This window comes from Bufo gargarizans, chromosome 8 (genome assembly GCF_014858855.1).
Source record: "Bufo gargarizans isolate SCDJY-AF-19 chromosome 8, ASM1485885v1, whole genome shotgun sequence".
NCBI classification, from domain to species: domain Eukaryota; kingdom Metazoa; phylum Chordata; class Amphibia; order Anura; family Bufonidae; genus Bufo; species Bufo gargarizans.
In genome coordinates, this window is record NC_058087.1 from 14,060,847 (window position 1) to 14,078,039 (window position 17,193).

Sequence of the window (17,193 nt, forward strand, 5' to 3'; positions counted from 1 at the left end):
CGTACCGGTACGTCCTCGGTCCTTAAGGACTCGGGAAATAGGCCGTACCGGTACGTCCTATGTCCTTAAGGGGTTAAACCCACCAGATATCTATCACTTTTAGGGGGAGCTTACATAAGCACCACCCATTTTTAGCCTGGGACAGCCAGAATTTGCCAGGATCATGTCTGAAAATTAGGGACAGTCCCTGCAAGTTCAGGACTGTTGGCAGCTATGCCCAATGATCAAGCCACGTCATCATGAATCATGGTGTAATCATGGGGAATGCTGGAGCTGTTGCAGAGAAAGGAGAAGTGAATCATGGGTTTGGTTGGATACAGGAACAGGGAGTTCTACATAAACCAGGGTGATTTGTTTATATGGTGAAAACAGGTCAGGAGAGACCAAATAGAAAAATACGACAGCATTGGGGAGACGTAAATGAGCGAATCAACTACATGAATATTTGTTATAAACCATAGTAATCTCAGAAAATCCCTAGGAGGATAAAAGAGTGAAATATCACTGAAAAATTACATATGAATTACACAAAAAAATAACACAAACCTATTGATTAACCAGTTTTTGAAATATTAATTAAACGTGCTATTGGTTCTGAACAGATTTCAATCATATCTCTGTTGGCGGTCGCCCTCGGGTATGATCAACTAGTCAATATTAAATCTCTAAGGACCTTGAGAGCATTAAGACCTCTACGTGCTTTATCAAGATTTGAAGGCATAAGGGTAAGACTAAGACGTAGGTTGTCACCCCACACAGATTCAATTATTTTGCGTTCTTATTGTCAGGCTTAAATTTTGCTCTTCAGAACCAATTGAAGATTTTGTAAATTGTGAGAGCGGGTAAGACTTTGAGGGTGTATACTCCATTGTGTCAACAGGTCTTTGTCATTGGATGGTTCCTTATGTGTTCTGTTCTAACCTGATTTCATTTTGCAGCAGATTTTATGGGAAGGAAGCTCCTCTCTCCTGAAAAACCAAAGGATACCTCATGTTTTTTTACAGCAGAATGTGGTGCGGAAATTAGAATTGTTGCTTTTGTTTTCATATAGGTTTCTCTTGTTAGCTTAGTAGCTAATGCCTTGGGATATTCAGAACTAGGGGCCATTAAGTCCCTAAGAACATTAAGGGCATTGAGACCACTAAGAGCCCTCTCACGGTTTGAAGGGATGAGGGTAAGATGAACAAGATCTTTTAATGCATGCGTAGATACATGCATGTAAAATGTCATAAGAAATGAACAATCGCTATGTATTATTGCTTAAAGGGAACCTGTCACCGGGATTTTGTATATAGAGCTGAGGACATGGGTTGCTAGATGGCCACTAGCACATCCGCAATACCCAGTCCCCATAGCTCTGTGTGCTTTCATTGTGTAAAAAAAACCAATTTGATACATATGCAAATTAACCTGCAATGAGTCCTGTCGCTGACTCATCTCATTTACAGGACTCATCTCAGGTTAATTTGCATATGTATCAAATTGTTTTTTTTTACACAATAAAGGCACAGAGAGCAATGGGGACTGGGTATTGCAGATGTGCTAGCGGCCATCTAGCAACCCATGTCCTCAGCTCTATGCACAAAATCCTGGTGACAGGTTCCCTTTAACATATCATTCCAGCTATAAAAAAAATTTATATCCAATATCATGTCTAAACAGAAGCTCATCTGCTCATAATTCATTATTAAGAAGCCACAAAGGCTTATTATGTTGTGTCGAAAGTATAATGCTTCTTTAAAGGACATCTGTCAGCAAATTTGTACCTATGAAACTGGGTGACCTTACATGTGCATTTGGCAGGCAAAGGCATCTGTGTTGGTCCCATGTTCATATTTGCCTGTTTTAATTTATGCAAATGAGCCTCTAGGAGCAACGGGGGTGTTGTCCCTACTTCTAGAGCCTCAGCTCTCTCTGCAACTGCTGCTCCCTCTTAACTTTGATTGACGGGGCCAGGCAGTGAAAATGTCATCATGCCTGGCCCTATCAAAGTGGAGAGTGCACAGCAGATGCAAAGATATAGCAGAGCCTCTAGGTGTAACGGCAACGCCCCCGTTGCTCCTAGAGACTCGTTTGCATATATTTAAACTTTATTTTTCTCAGCAATGCGGGCACATATAAACATGGGACCAACACAGATGCCTTCAGCAGCCAAGGGCACTCACAACAGGTCAGCCAGTGTCATAGGTACAAATCTGCTGATAGATGCCCTTTAAGAATAAAAAACAATAGAGGGAAGTGTTTCTGAAATTTCCAACAATGTTACCGGTAATGTCAATGGCTGATTTGCAGAGATGAATTGGATTGTTCTATTCATAAGCATTGTCAAATGACGTTTTAATTTTGTTCATAAAGGGGTTGGCCTTCGAACAACAGTTATCATCTATACAGGATAGTTGGTCAATATATAGTCTCTCTGGGACTCCGACTGCAGAGGGCTCCCATGTGTAAGTGGATCAGTGGTGTTCATGCTTGGTCATCGCTTCACTCACTTCTATGGGACTGGCTGAGATAGCCAAGTGTTTTACTCTGTCAACCCCCTAGATCAGGCATGCCCAACCTGCGGCCTCCCAGATGTTGCAAAACTACAACTCCTAGCATGCTTGTACAGCCTACACCTATTAGCCTACAGCAGGGCATGGCGGAAGTTGAAGTTTTACAACAGCTGGAGGGCCGCAGGTTGAGCATCCCTGCCCTAGATCGTGAATGGAGCAGAAGTCACATATGCACACTAGTGATCAAGTCACAGTGAACGCCATTCTTGTGAACAGTGGGACCCTCAGCCATCATTCATTAAGCACCCATTTTGTGGATAGGTGATAAAAGTTGTTCATGAGCTAACTCCTTTCACCTATCTTGCTCTTGATATGTCAGCTTTCTCCATCTACAACTGATATAGGTAAGGAAAATCAGCAAAAAAAAAAAGGAAAACAATGCTAACAAAAAATATAGAAAGAAATAATCTGAGTCTTCCCCTAACCCACCTGTAGCACCATATAAAACAATCCACTACGATATGGACATATCTTAGAAGTATATCATGAGCCCATGTTATTATCAGGGAAAGTAAACATTACCCCAATATTTCTTTTTAGACCACTCATTATTGTCTACCCAGCCCCAATCCACTGTAATGCCTGCACAACAAATTTCAGTACACAAGTGTATTGTACCTGTTTGTAGCCCACATACCAGCTAAGGACAGAAGACACAAAATAATAAAATGAAGCTCTCACTATAAGGGCACGGCTACACAGTCAGGTTTCTGCATGCAGTTTTGGAAGCCAAAGCCAAGACTGAATTCAAAAAAAGAGAAGAAATCGTATCTGTCCTTTATACTTTCTCTTCTTTTTATGATCCACTTCTGTTTTTGGCTTCCAAAACTGCATCCAGAAACCTGACCGTGTGGTCGTGCCCTAAAATGCATGTTTGCAATTACTAATATATGTAGGTGTATATTACTGAGTAAGGGACGCGCACCAGTAGGGCAATAGGGAAAAAAAATCTAGAAGTGACCTAAAGTACATACCTAATTGATCTTTGAAAATCATGTCGTGATGTTATCGGTAACCAATGGCAATAAAAATCTACAGATATAGCCAATGTCAGCACATAGGCTGCATTTAGTGAAGGCAAATCTGGTCCCCATAACCACATGGGGGGCAAATATTCTTCATCCAAAGCAGTTTTAATAACATTGGCTTAATCTGTAGGATGGATGCTGCCTTATAATACATTATGTGATCCTCACTGCAGTAATGACTTATGTTCACTTGAAAAATACATTGTATAGTGTTTTTTACTTGCTATTTTTAAAATTTAGTCTGTGCATGACTATATTACTATTTACCATTTTCAACGGGCTTCTGTTGCTTGTACTACAATGACTCCACTTTTTATGTAGAATTTATTCAAGGGGTTGTCTCATGATAAACACTTATGCCCGATCCACAGGTTGGCGGAGGTTCGACTGCCGAGGTCACTAGTGATCACGAGAACGGATGCCGTGTGTTCTCCCGTTTGAATGGAGGGGCATTGTGGCTGGTTTAATACAGTCGATCCTACTGACAGATGACCTTTAAAGTTATAGAGGCTCATTTAGGATCTGATATACGCCACTTTTGTGGCATAGATCAGTCGCAGATTTTGTCGCACGTCATTTTGCAGTAAAATCTGCGACTCACGGCACTTTTCCAACAGATCGAGAAAAGAAGGCATGGCGTGGGCAGAGAACAGGGTCTCATTCATAATTTTCTGCAACAGTTTTTGGCGTAGAAAATGGCTTAAATCTACACCAGCAAGTCGCATGGCCTGCTGGAAGAAGCACCAAAGTTATGTCGAGGCCTGCACCTCCACGTAACTTTGGCCCCTTCTCCAGTAGCACAGAGAAGACTTAAGATTGACGTGCAAAATGTTGGTCCTTATAAATGAGCCCAATGGTCTGTAAATGTAAAATTGATCCACTGACCTACTGTGGCAGTGATTTCTATGATTCTTTTCCCCCAAATTGAAGTTTTCAAGTGCTTTACACTATAAAAGTTCAGAGCAAGAAAAACTACTGCTGTACATTAATGAACTCGCACCAGTGGTTGTCAGGACCACACCCGTCTCATTTACAATTTTCTACGCCTGTTTTAGATGTAGAAAATGGTCTATTTAGAAGCGGCGGTGGATCTGCCGAAGTTAAGCAGAGGCTTGCGCCTCTTCATGACGCGGATCCACCGCCAGGTATAGAACTTATTAAAACCGACGTCTAAAACGCCAGTCTTAATAAATGTGCCCCTAAGTGCCTTATACATATATGTAAGAATGTCATGAAGGAGCGTGGAACCAAGTGCGTCAGCTACAAGATTGCTATCATTTAGAAATCCAATATAAAGATCATTACCACAATGACTATTTATGATTGATTTAATTTAACTAGAAATGAAAGGTTAATTCTAAAAATACTTCCAGATATCGAATAGTCTGTGTAAAATATGTGGTACAGTGACTCAGGATGGCTAATGACGTATATGTGCCAATATGGTTGACAGTCAGTTTCTTCCCTTTTCAGTAGGATTTCGATTAAGCCTGGTTTACCAGATAGGGTATAGTGCTTGGATTAAACAGCATACAGCAGATACTACACCTGTATCGATAATGTAACCTAGTTTTAAGGGAGGACAATATATATTTCTATTCCTGGCTTTGTTACAAGCCCCACAGCCCTCCGCCACTAGAAGAGTATTAGCTAAACTAGCTGTTCATTAAAATTCAGATATCCAGCTCCATGGTAACCAAGCCACGGTACGGCTGATATGACTTATTTTTCTACTTGATGGTTAAGAAATAAGTATGTATTTCCCGCAGCCGCAAAATTTGATGTCTTAAAATTCCAGAAACTTCATTGCTAGTATAATAACATGACACTGCGTCGGAAAAACAACCCAATAGAGCAGAGATGTGGAAAACAAAATAAGACTCATACAGGACCATTTTACTACCTAGATAGAGGGCTTTTTTCTAAATCTACCCTCGTTGGAGGTCCTAGTATTGTAATCTAGGAAGACTGTATTTACCTGTATGCACTCTCTTGTCCTAAGTAGTGTTTAGCAAGCTGAAGTCCACAAAGTGGACTCAGGTATACCCTGTCCATTCTACCTAATCATATTCTTCCCACTTGATGGCCCAATCTCAGTGTGAAGGCTTGGAACTTAACCCTTTCCCGACCGCCAACATCATTATCAGATCATTGGGGGTCCAACTCTTGGCACCCGCACCAATCAGCTGTTTAAAGAGGTTATGGCACTCTGTTGAGTGCTACGGCCATTTCCTAGGTCAATTACGCCACGTTGATTGGTCACATGGCCTATGTGCAGGTCGGTCCCATTCAAGTGAATGGAAGTGGGCTGTAATACTGAGCACAGCCACTATACAATGTATGGTGCTGTGTTTGGTATGCTGTGAGGAGGTATGCATTCCTTCCCTTTTAAACAGCTGATTGGGAAGGGTGCTGGAAATCAGACCCCTGCTAATGTAATTTTGATGACCTATACTGAAGATGGGTCATCATAATTGTACTACGGCAAAACCTCTTTAATTGGTTCTGTTCTGGTAAATAAGGGACGGGTATGCTGAATTTTAGCATGGCCAACCCTTTTGTTCTCAAGGGTGATAAGCTGCTGTCAGAGGTGTCGGCAGCACCATATTCACCTCTCCCAACTAACAACACAGGCACAAACATATACAGCTGAAACCAGAAGTTTACATACACTATACAAAAAGACACATATGCATGTTTTTCTCAATATCTGACATGAAATCAGAACAAACCTTTCCTGTTTTTGGTCAATTAGGATTACCATAAATATTATTTGCCAAATGCCAGAATAATGAGAGAGAGAAAGTTTTAAGGAATTTTTATTACTTTCTGCAATGTAAAAAGTTTACATAAACTAAGATTACTATGCCTTTAAACAATTCTGGACTGCCCCTATGATGATGCCATGTGTTTGGAAGATTCTGTTAGGTTTGTTGGCAACATCTGAGTTAATTAGAGACACACCTGTGGATGTATTTAAATGCACACCTGAAACACACTGCTTCTTTATGTAGCATCATGGGAAAGTCTAAAGAAATCAGCGAAGATATCAGGAAGAGAATGGTGGACTTGCCCAAGTCTAGCTCAACCTTGGGTGCAATTTCAAGATACCTGAAGGTGCCTCGTTCATCTGTACAAACAATTATACGCAAGTACAAACAAGATGGGAATGTCCAGCCATCATACCGCTCAGGAAGGAGACGGGTTCTGTGTCCCATAGACGAACGTGCTTTGTGCATAGCAACCCAAGATCAAAAGCAAAATACTATGTGAAGATGATGGCGGAAGCTGGTAAGATTGTGTCAATATCCACAGTGAAACGACTACAGTATCAACATGGGCTAAAAGGCCACTCTGCCAGGAAGAAGCCATTACTCCAAAAGAAACATAAAAAAGCCAGATTTATGTTTACAAATGCACATAGGAACAAAGACCTACATTTTTGCAGACATGTCCTGTGGTCTGATGAAGCTTAAATTGAACTTTTTGGCCATAATGACCATTGTTACGTTTGGAGGAAAAAAGGGAGAAGCTTGGAAGCCTAAGAACACCACCCCAACTGTGAAACACGGGGGCGGCAGCATCATGTTGTGGAGTTGTTTTGCTTCAGTAGGGACTGGTGAACTTCACAAAATAGATGGCATCATGAGGAAAGAAGATTATGTGGAAATACTGAAGCAACATCTCAAGACTTCAGCCAGGAAGTTAAAGCTTGGGCGGAAATGGGTCTTCCAAATGAACAATGACCCCAGGCATACTGCCAAACTGGTTACATAGTGGCTTAAGGATAACAAAGTCAATATTTTGGAGCACAAATCCCTGATGTCAATCCTATTGAAAATTTATGGGCAAAGCTAAAAAGGCAGGTGCAAGCAAGGCGACCCACAAACATAGCTCAGTTACACCGGTTTTGTCAGAAAAAATTGGCCCAAATTCTGACCAACTATTGTGAGAAGCTTGTGGAAGGATATCCAAAACGTTCGACCCAAGTCATACAGTTTAAGACCAATGGTAGCAAATATTAATATTCTGGCATGTGGAAAATAATAATAATAATGGTAATCATAATTGACCAAAAACAGGAAAGGGTTTATTCTGATTTCATGTCAGATATTGAGAAAAACATGCATATGTGTCTTTTTATATAGTGTATGTAAACTTCTGGTTTTAACTGTACATGTCCAACATGTATCTGGAGGGGAGGGGAGTCAGGGAAGAGTGGTCATCATCTGAATGAGTGTTCAGCCACTAAGGAGACTTCTATGCAATAAAACAATGTTTACATTAAGTGCAACAATGTATCATACAGTACATCTAGGGATCATTGTGGTACAAGCTGCAGAAGTTTATATTCAGTAACTACACATGCAGATGTAGACTGGTGGAATAAAGATACTTTTTCACATTTTTTTGCATGTTGGAATCTAAAATGGAAATAACACATCACAGCATGGCACAGTTGCCTGTTAATTCTGCTGCAGTGCTGACAATATTAATGATTATTAGAAATCTATGCTTATACCTAGAGATGAGCGAATAAAAAAAAAAATTTGATTCAGCCGGTTTGCCAAATTTTCCGAAACGATTTGATTCAATCCAAATTTATTCGTGGCGAATCGTGTTAAAAAACATTTCCTGGCTGCAGAGAGCCTGTATAGTGGTGTAGAATACTTTGCCTTGCAGTAACACGCATAGGGAGTGTGCTGGGGTTGTGAAATAATACTGTGAGTCAATATGACATGCAGATAACAGGCGTTGCTCTTAGACTCACTTCACACTTCACTCACTTGGGCAGTTACGGGGCCAAAACTGACCAAATAACTGAAGTATGAACTCAGCCTTACAGATCGATGTTAGCGTCAAGAAGAAGCGCACTCCTTTTACACTGTCATCAGTTGATTCTACATAGATGTCTACAGAACCTGTTCTATTAAACGCTTATACAAAAAAAGCCCCCCGACAGAGTGGAGAGGGTGTCAGTATTAAGTTTGTGTTGACGTCACTGATTATTTTGCCCTTCCTCTGATCCATCAGAAGAATAACCCCCCAAAAAACGATCCTGTCTGTTGAGCATCCACGTTATCACTCGGTCAGCATTTGGTCAATAATCCATCAGTATTGCTAATGCCCAAAAAAAACAGGAGTGGATCCAAACAGAGATGACACGTGAATGGAATATTTGCATGTCTTCTATGTTTTGTACACGCTCCTGCTTTTGGATACCAAATCATAGGCCAATTCTTATGGGACCATGCAGGCCTTACAGCTGCTACACAGACAGGATCCGTTGTGCGTCTCATTTTTTCCTTTCTTCTGACAGATCAGAAGAAGGGTCCAAAAATTGGAGATGCCATCCAGGCCAAAAAGACAAAATAGTGGCCCAGTCATGGAGAGGGTGAGAGAACTGCTTGAGAAGTCCACAGAGTTCCCAATAACATAGTGGTGAGGTGGAAGCAGCATGAGGAGGCCACAGAGTGGCAAGGTGACATAGTATTGAAGTAGCAGCAGCAGCATGAGGAGGCCACAGAGCGGCAAGGTGACATAGTATTGAAGTAGCAGCAGCAGCATGAGGAGGCCACAGAGTGGCACAATGACAGAGTGTGGAAGGTGGCAGCAGCAGCATGAGGTTGCCACAGAGTGGCAAGGTGACATAGTGTGGAGGTGGCAGCAGCAGCAGCAGCATGAGGAGACCACAGAGTGACCTTTCCCTACACTTCTAATGCTCTTTCCCTGAACTTCTATTGAGCAAAATATATGTTTTCAAGTCTTTCCTAGCACTGTTCCTAGCGCCTGCTACCGTCTCTCTCTGCACTAAGTACACTGGAATCCAAGATGGCTGAGGCTATTTATAGGGCTGTGACACCACAGTGCTGACTGCTGTTTGGCTGCCTGCCTGGCATTGTCGGTGATCCTTCATTCCCAGAGTTCCTTGTTCCATGTCCTAATATGATGTGCAGCAGCCATTTTAGGAAAAAATGCGATTCGTTACCACGAAGCGTGAGGAAATTCAGATTCGGTGCGAATCAAATAATTCCTGAAATTCAGATCGAATTCCACTTCGTCAGCTTCAGTTCGCTCATCTCTACTTATCCCATTGCATGTGTCACAATGTAACGGTCATACTAGATACAAAATTCTCATTTCACTTTATGTCTTAGATGTAGAGTACAGTCATTGACTGAAGTGTGTTGATTTAAAGGAGAGCTATTAATGAAGAACCTGGCAGCGCTGTGAATACAGCATATTCCGTAGAGACAATGTTCTCTAGGGCTAATGGCTCAAATACCAGAGCACAAGATCACACTTTCTAACACAGTGTCTGATACCATTTCTCCCTTTAACAGGATAGGTCATCAATATCAGATATTTGGTGGTCAACTGTGCTTGATATTGCATCACAGTCCTATTCATGGGATCATGGGTCTGATGTACATGACGTCACAGGCTGAGAAAGAGGCAGCAGCACTCGGCCAAACACCATGACCCCTTCAAATGATTAACCGGCAGGGGTGACGGGAGAGAAAGCCCTACTGGCCAGATATTGGTAACCCATTCTGACAATAGGTCATCAATATTTAAGTCCCAGGAAAGCTTGTTAAGCAGTGGGGTGTATTGTCCAGTTTTGTAGCTTATCACTATTCACTGGAGAATATCAGAATCAGTCAATGGGCAAATGTGGCACTATATCTGCAAAAAAGCATACAGTGTCTCTTATTACGAAATATTCAATTTAAGGTATAATGATAATGAAACAAATCCTGTCACCACTGCCACTCACCTCCAAATAAAGCAGTACATGGCAGAGGGACTTTTGGGCTATGGCCACTACCTCTGCACCCATATAGCTATGCTCCTGCATATATCTTGATTTCCTACTGAAAATTTTATGGACGGAAATTGGGAAAATGGCTATGCACCGAGCCAAGCTATGTAGAAAAACAAGCTGTAGATAGATCCTATAAAATATATAATTGCGCCTACTTTATATATTCTGACAGGTAATTCTAATAGTTCTCCTTTAAAATGTTCATGCAAAATTCATTTTGATATATGACTAATGGTAAAATTTATGTTATTTTGAAAAACATTCATGTAAAGGAAACTTCATCAAAATTTTTTACTGATTGCATTCCAGCTTCTACTTACTGGAATTTCCCAGTTGTGTATCACCATTGTTCTCTAGACTGTTCATTACTGCCACTAGATCCATCATGCTACCAACAGTAACACCACTGGCTTGGTCTCTGCAGGGTACAGTAATCTTGTAGACCACGCTGATCTCCATGGTTCTACTATAGCCATTGTGGACACCATGTAGGAGCCATTGAGAGCGCTAAAGGTGGCCATACATAGTAGACTAGAGTCAGCCAACCACAGCCATTTCAGTGAGCCTGGCAGATCATCTACTGTACAGTATAATTCTACATGCCTGATCAAGATCACTGCCAGAGGTGTCTAGCGGCGGCTTAGGCTAATTTCACACTAGCGCTAAAATGATCCGGAAGGAGTTTATCGCAGCCAGCATAGCCGGAAGAAGCTTGAGCACCGACAGGCCCCATTGACTATAATAGGACCCGGTGGGGATCAGGTCTGTTTCCGGAATTAGTGCCAAGATTCAGCCAGACAAATACTGGTGCAAGCAGTAATTTTTGTCCGGCCAAATACCAGCACTAATTCTGGAAACAGGCCGGATCCCCGCGGGGTTCCATTATAGTCAATGGGCTGTGGTGGGGAAAGGTAGTACCAGGCAATTCCAAATATGATAAACTCCAGCAGGCTGTTGCTTTACTGGAACAGCCTGCCAGATCATTTTAGCGCTAGTGTGAAACTAGTCTTACTTCTCCATTCAAGCTTGGCCAAACCAAGTGTGCATGTGTATGAGGAGGTCGGGGCAGCTATTGAATTTGTCTAGACACCTTAAGACTAAAATTAAACCCTGACATCGTACACACAAAGTTATCGGTTAGTAAGTGCTGGGGTGGTGGTAGTTTGCCTAACCGGTTTTCCAATTTATGTCATTATAATGTCTCTCTTACTATTACTTGATTACTGCTGTTTTTTAAATTAGATTATGTGCTGTTCTTTCTGCTAGTCATAAACATATTGAAAACTGCACCCCTTTTGTATAAACTAAACTCAGGGTGAACAATGTGGGTGAATAAAGGGTTAGAACCTATGGACATCATAGTAGGTGGTTCACTGCTCGGGACTGCCCCTCCATATGATCCAGAATGGAGAACATCTAGAGGGGGGGGGGGGGTATCACACTTGGACAGACTTTGCACAAGCGTATAGTACAGTACATGGTTGCTCATTCATTTCAATAGATACTGCTGTGTATTGCTACTACTCCATTCTGCACAATGCTAGTAACTACATACATATCTGGACATGAGCCGTCTGGCTATAACCCCACCAGATAGTTTTTATAGCATACTGTACCTAAAACTTTAAGAACACTTTATTAAAACTTAAAGTAAATGTTTCAACGTAATATCTCAAATTTACTTTCATTCTTTTTTTTTCTTTCACATGTGAAATAGCAGGAGCTCCATAGCACAGTGCTGCTCCTGTCTATACCAGTGCTACTCTGCTAAAGCCTGGCATAGTAGGGCTATATGTCAGGCTTTAGCAAAGTGGGCATAAGCAGCAGGAGCAATGTCTTATGTCAGCTCCTGCCCTGCATTCGCTCCACTCTGCTAATTATTAGCTGAGCAGAGCGAGCGAGTGCAGGGCAGGGGCTGACATAAGACATCACTCTCCTGACTGTACCTGTTCTGCTAAGGCCTGACATAGTACTTCTATGCTAGGTTTAAGCAGAGCAGCGCTGGTACAGACAAAAGCAGCACTGTGGAGTATGAATCTAAAACATGAATAGGCACTTGAACTTTAGGTGGCTATTTTGCATGAAAAAGTTAAAATAAAATAATTAACGTAAATTTGAAATATTATTTTTAGCACATTTACTATAGGTTTTAAGAAAGGGTACTTAAAAGCTATGTACACCTTGTGGGGCATTTAAAAAAAAAATATAGCACTGTACTCATTTTGAGCTAAAAATCTTTTTTTGAATTGGTCTTTATCAAAAATTTTAGTCCCTTTCTTTGTACAACCTTGAGATTCTCTAGTACCAGGCTCTGTACTTTTACTGTTTCCATCAGGCAGCTCAGCCGATGGCTCCTTATCGCTGATCCCTGACCTTATAGACACTCATTATAGCTCAATTTTATCTTACTGATAAGAATGTGGCTGACATAAGTGTTTATGACCTTTTAGTAATTTAGAGATAAGGTTTATTGGATGACCGACACAAAGTGAAAGTATAATTCAAGTATAATTCACACTGTTAGGGCTCTTTCACATCTGCGTTATAGTCTTCCGGCATAGAGTTCCGTCGTCGGGGCTCTATGCCGGAAGAATACTGATCAGGATTTTCCTAATGCATTCTGAATGGACAGTCCGTCCTTCAGGATGCATCAGGATGTCTTCCGTTCCGGAACGGAACGTTTTTTGGCCGCAGCAAATAGCGCAGCATGCTGCGCTTTTTGCTCCGGCCAAAAATCCGGAACACTTGCCGCAAGGCCGGATCCGGAATGAATGCCCGTTGAAAGGCTAAACGTCGTTTCGGCGCATTGCCGGATGCGACGTTTAGCTTTTTCTCAATGGTTACCATGGCTGCCGGGACGCAAAAGTCCTGGCAGCCATGGTAAAGTGCAGTGGGGAGCGGGGAGCAGCATACTTACCGTCCGTGCGGCTCCCGGGGCGCTCCAGAGTGACGTCAGGGCGCCCCAAGCGCATGGATCACGTGATCGCATGGACACGTCATCCATGCGCATGGGGCGCTCTGACGTCATTCTGGAGCGCCCCGGGAGCCGCACGGACGGTAAGTATGCCGCTCCCCCGCTCCCCGCTCCTACTATGGCAACCAGGACTTTAATAGCGTCCTGGGTGCCATAGTAACACTGAAAGCATTTTGAAGACGGATCCGTCTTCAAATGCTTTCAGTACACTTGCGTTTTTCCGGATCCGGCGTGTAATTCCGGCAAGTGGAGTACACGTCGGATCCGGACAACGCAAGTGTGAAAGAGGCTAGTTAAACCTTTGTGACAGAACGGATGAATATTTTGATTTAAGAACAACTGAAAAAATACACCAATTGAAAAAATGATTTTTAGCCCAAAATTTGTAAAATGCAATCATTAAAAAAAGAATTGCCCCATATTCACCAAGCAATCTTTGTCAGGAATGGTTAAAATGATATTCCGGTTAGAACAAGTCCTTCCCTATCTATTGTATAGGGAATAGCTGGTACATCAGTGAGGGTCTAACTACTGAGATACTAAAAACAGGGGTCCCGATCCAGTGTCCGAATTGAATGGCAGGTCACCCATGCGCATTTCCACTCCATTCACTCTGTACAGGAATGCTAGAGATTCTTGAGCTCTGTAGTAAAGCCCTGAAGCCCTGCACAAGACATAGCACAGTGTATCAGTGTAGCCTGGAGTGTACAGAGCCTTGAAAACGTGTTCATACCCCTTGACCTTTGCCACATTTTTTCACGTTACACACACAAAATAAACTTTTATTGGGATTTTATGTGATAGACCAACACAAAGTAGTAAGTATGTGTGAAGTGAAAAGAAAATTATACATGGTTTTCAACATTTTTAATAAACAAAAATCTGAAAAGTGTGGCATGCATTCAGTCCCTCTGAGTCAATACTTTGTAGGACCACCTTTCGCTGCAATTACAGCTGCAAGTTTTATGGGGTATGTCTCTACCAGCTTTGCATATCTAGAGGCTGAAATTTTTGCCCATTCTTCTTTGCAAAGTAGCTCAACCTCAGTCAGATTGGATGTAGAACGTCTGTAAACAACAATTTTCAATTTTTGCTACAGATTCTCAATGGGATTTAGGTCTGGACTGGGCCATTCTATGTGCTTTGATCTAAACCGTTCCATTGTAGGTCTGGCTGTTTGTTTAGGGTCGTTGTCCTGCTGGAAGGTGAACCCCTGCCCTAATCTCAAATCTTGTGCAGCCTCTACCAGGTTTCCCTCCAAGATTGCCCTGTAGTAGCTCCATCTATCTTCCCATCAACTCTGACCAGCTTCCCTGTCCCTGCTGAAGAAAAGCATCCCTTAAGCATGATGCTGCCACCACCATGTATCACTGTGGGGATGGTGTGTTTAATGTGATGTGCAGTGTTAGTTTTATGCCACACATAGCATTTTGCATTTAGACCCTAAAATTCAACTTTTGTTTTATCCGACCAGAGCACCTTTCAAAAATGGCTTTCTTATTGCCACTCTTCGATCTTCCAAAGGCCAGATTTGAGAAGTGATTGTTGTCCTTAAGACAGATTCTCCCACCTAAGCTGCTCCTCCAGGGGACCATGGCTGCTTCTCTAGTAATCTCCTTGCTGTCAATTTAGGTAAATGGCCAAGTTTTGGTTGGTTTGCAGTTGTGCCATACTCCCTCCATCTTCAGATGATGGATTGAACAGTGCTCCATGAGATGTTCAGAGCTTGGGATATCTTTTTATAACCTAAACCTGCTTTACACGTTTTCACAAATTTATCCCTGACCTGTCTGATGTGTTTCTTGGTTTTCATGAAGCTGTTTGATCACTAGTGTTCACTAACAAACCACTGAGACCTTCACAGAACATCTGTAGTTATACTAAGAACACATTACACACAGTTGGACTCTCTTTGCTAATTAGGTGACTTCTGAAGGCAATGTCACGGAAGGTGTACAGAAAACTAGAAGACACAAAATGAAGATCCGACTGACTGGATCCAAAACTAAGGAACCAAAGGGATAGCCCTGCAACAGACCTGGCTCTCTCCCTAACTGCTCAGCCTATGCAAAAATCTCAATGGTAGATGATCGCATATCCTCGTTCCTCGACTGTATAACACCTGAACACCCTATAATAGTGAGGGGACACGACCACCGGCTCCCTACACTTGATACGGAGGGAGTCAGAGTCACCTGGGATCCAGCAAACAGGAAAATACAAATGAATGAACAAAACTTATCTGTAGAATACTCAGTAGTAGCATCCAACATGCACACACTCCAGGAAGTTCTATAAACCGCAAAGTGATGCAGTATGGGAAGGGATTTAAAGGGATGCAATCAGTGCAACTACATGACAGCTGAGAGAGGCTAACGAGATGAGAAAATGAAAGCAAAACAAACGGAACCTCAAGGAGGAGGTTCTGAAGGACGTCTGTCAGAGCTTCTCAGATGTCTGGTGGTGACAGGCAATTGGCCACACTGGATTTTATTTAGAAGTATAAGAGTACAGGGTGGCTGAATGCAAATGCCCACCACACTTTTCAGATTTCTATTTATTACAAATTTGAAAAACTGTATATTTCCTTTTCACTTCACACATACTTGCTACTTTGTGTTCGTCTATCACATAAAATCCCCAAAAAATACATTTAACTTTGTTAGTGTATTGTGTAAACATATGGCAAGTTCAAGGGGGATACATAATTTTTAAAGGCACTATATTAGAAAGAACAGCACATAAGAAATGGGAACAGAGAGAGAATTCTTTATACTAGAATTCTAATACTACAAACAGTAATATTATTATAATGCATGTCCATCACAATCCCAGTATACAATTACCCATGGCTGATTAAAGAATGTGTAAATAGAAGAAGAACACTGCATGTTTCAGATTAAAGTCTATGTTGCTTTCTGACAATTCCCATGTTCTTTTAGTTTTTATGGTTCCAATCTTTTATATTTATTCTCCACTTTTCATTGTATTTTCTGCATACAGTTTCTGTGAACATTCCACCTCTTATAATTTCTATTCAATATGATTTATGGTTTCTTTTTATTTGACTTGCGTCCTTTATTACGTTTATTTTAACATTTTTCTCTTTTTTTCTGCAGTTTACATGTCTGTGCGTTCGTCTTTCCACTATCAGGTCTTTATTTTTCTATATTGTTTGAATTTTCTTCTTTATTTTAATTTGTGAGTTTTCTTCCGACCTGTTTAGATCTATTTTAGTTTTTTCCATGTCTGATACCGACCTGGTGACATCATGTTATTGTCAAAAACTAACTTTATTTTTCCTAATCATTATTCTAGGTGGTTGTGAATGCGTTGATCGGAGCGATTCCCTCCATTATGAACGTGCTGTTGGTCTGCCTTATATTTTGGTTGATTTTCAGCATAATGGGAGTGAATCTGTTTGCTGGAAAGTATTATCACTGTGTCAATACGACGACGGGTGAAATATTCCTGGATACGGAAGTTAATAATAAATCAGAATGTTTGCAGCTAATACAGGCGAATCAAAGTGCTCGATGGAAGAACGTAAAAGTCAATTTCGATAATGTGGGAGCAGGGTATCTTGCTCTACTTCAAGTGGTAAGTACGGCCCATATTCTCTCTCCATCAGAAACTGCTGCATCTAATTTAAAGAACCTGTTGTGAATTTTTCCTGCTCTGTATGCAATGTATTACTGTAATCCAGAGCATTACATTGACTGGTTTGTCCCATATCCACAGGATATGTCATAAATATCCAGTGGGTGCGGGTCCCACCTTTAGGGCCCTCTTCTGTCTCTAGAATGGAGT

At 41.5% G+C, this 17,193-nt stretch overlaps 1 protein-coding gene across 1 annotated transcript in view; it reads left to right on the forward strand.

Annotated features, from left to right (window-relative positions):
- Positions 1-17,193, forward strand: part of LOC122944406 (sodium channel protein type 2 subunit alpha-like) — a 266,258-nt gene that overhangs the window by 218,475 nt on the left and 30,590 nt on the right. The window contains exons 21-22 of the mRNA XM_044302629.1: positions 1,052-1,174; positions 16,702-16,983. Coding sequence (XP_044158564.1) covers positions 1,052-1,174; positions 16,702-16,983 — 405 coding nt within the window. The remainder of the gene's footprint in view (positions 1-1,051; positions 1,175-16,701; positions 16,984-17,193) is intronic.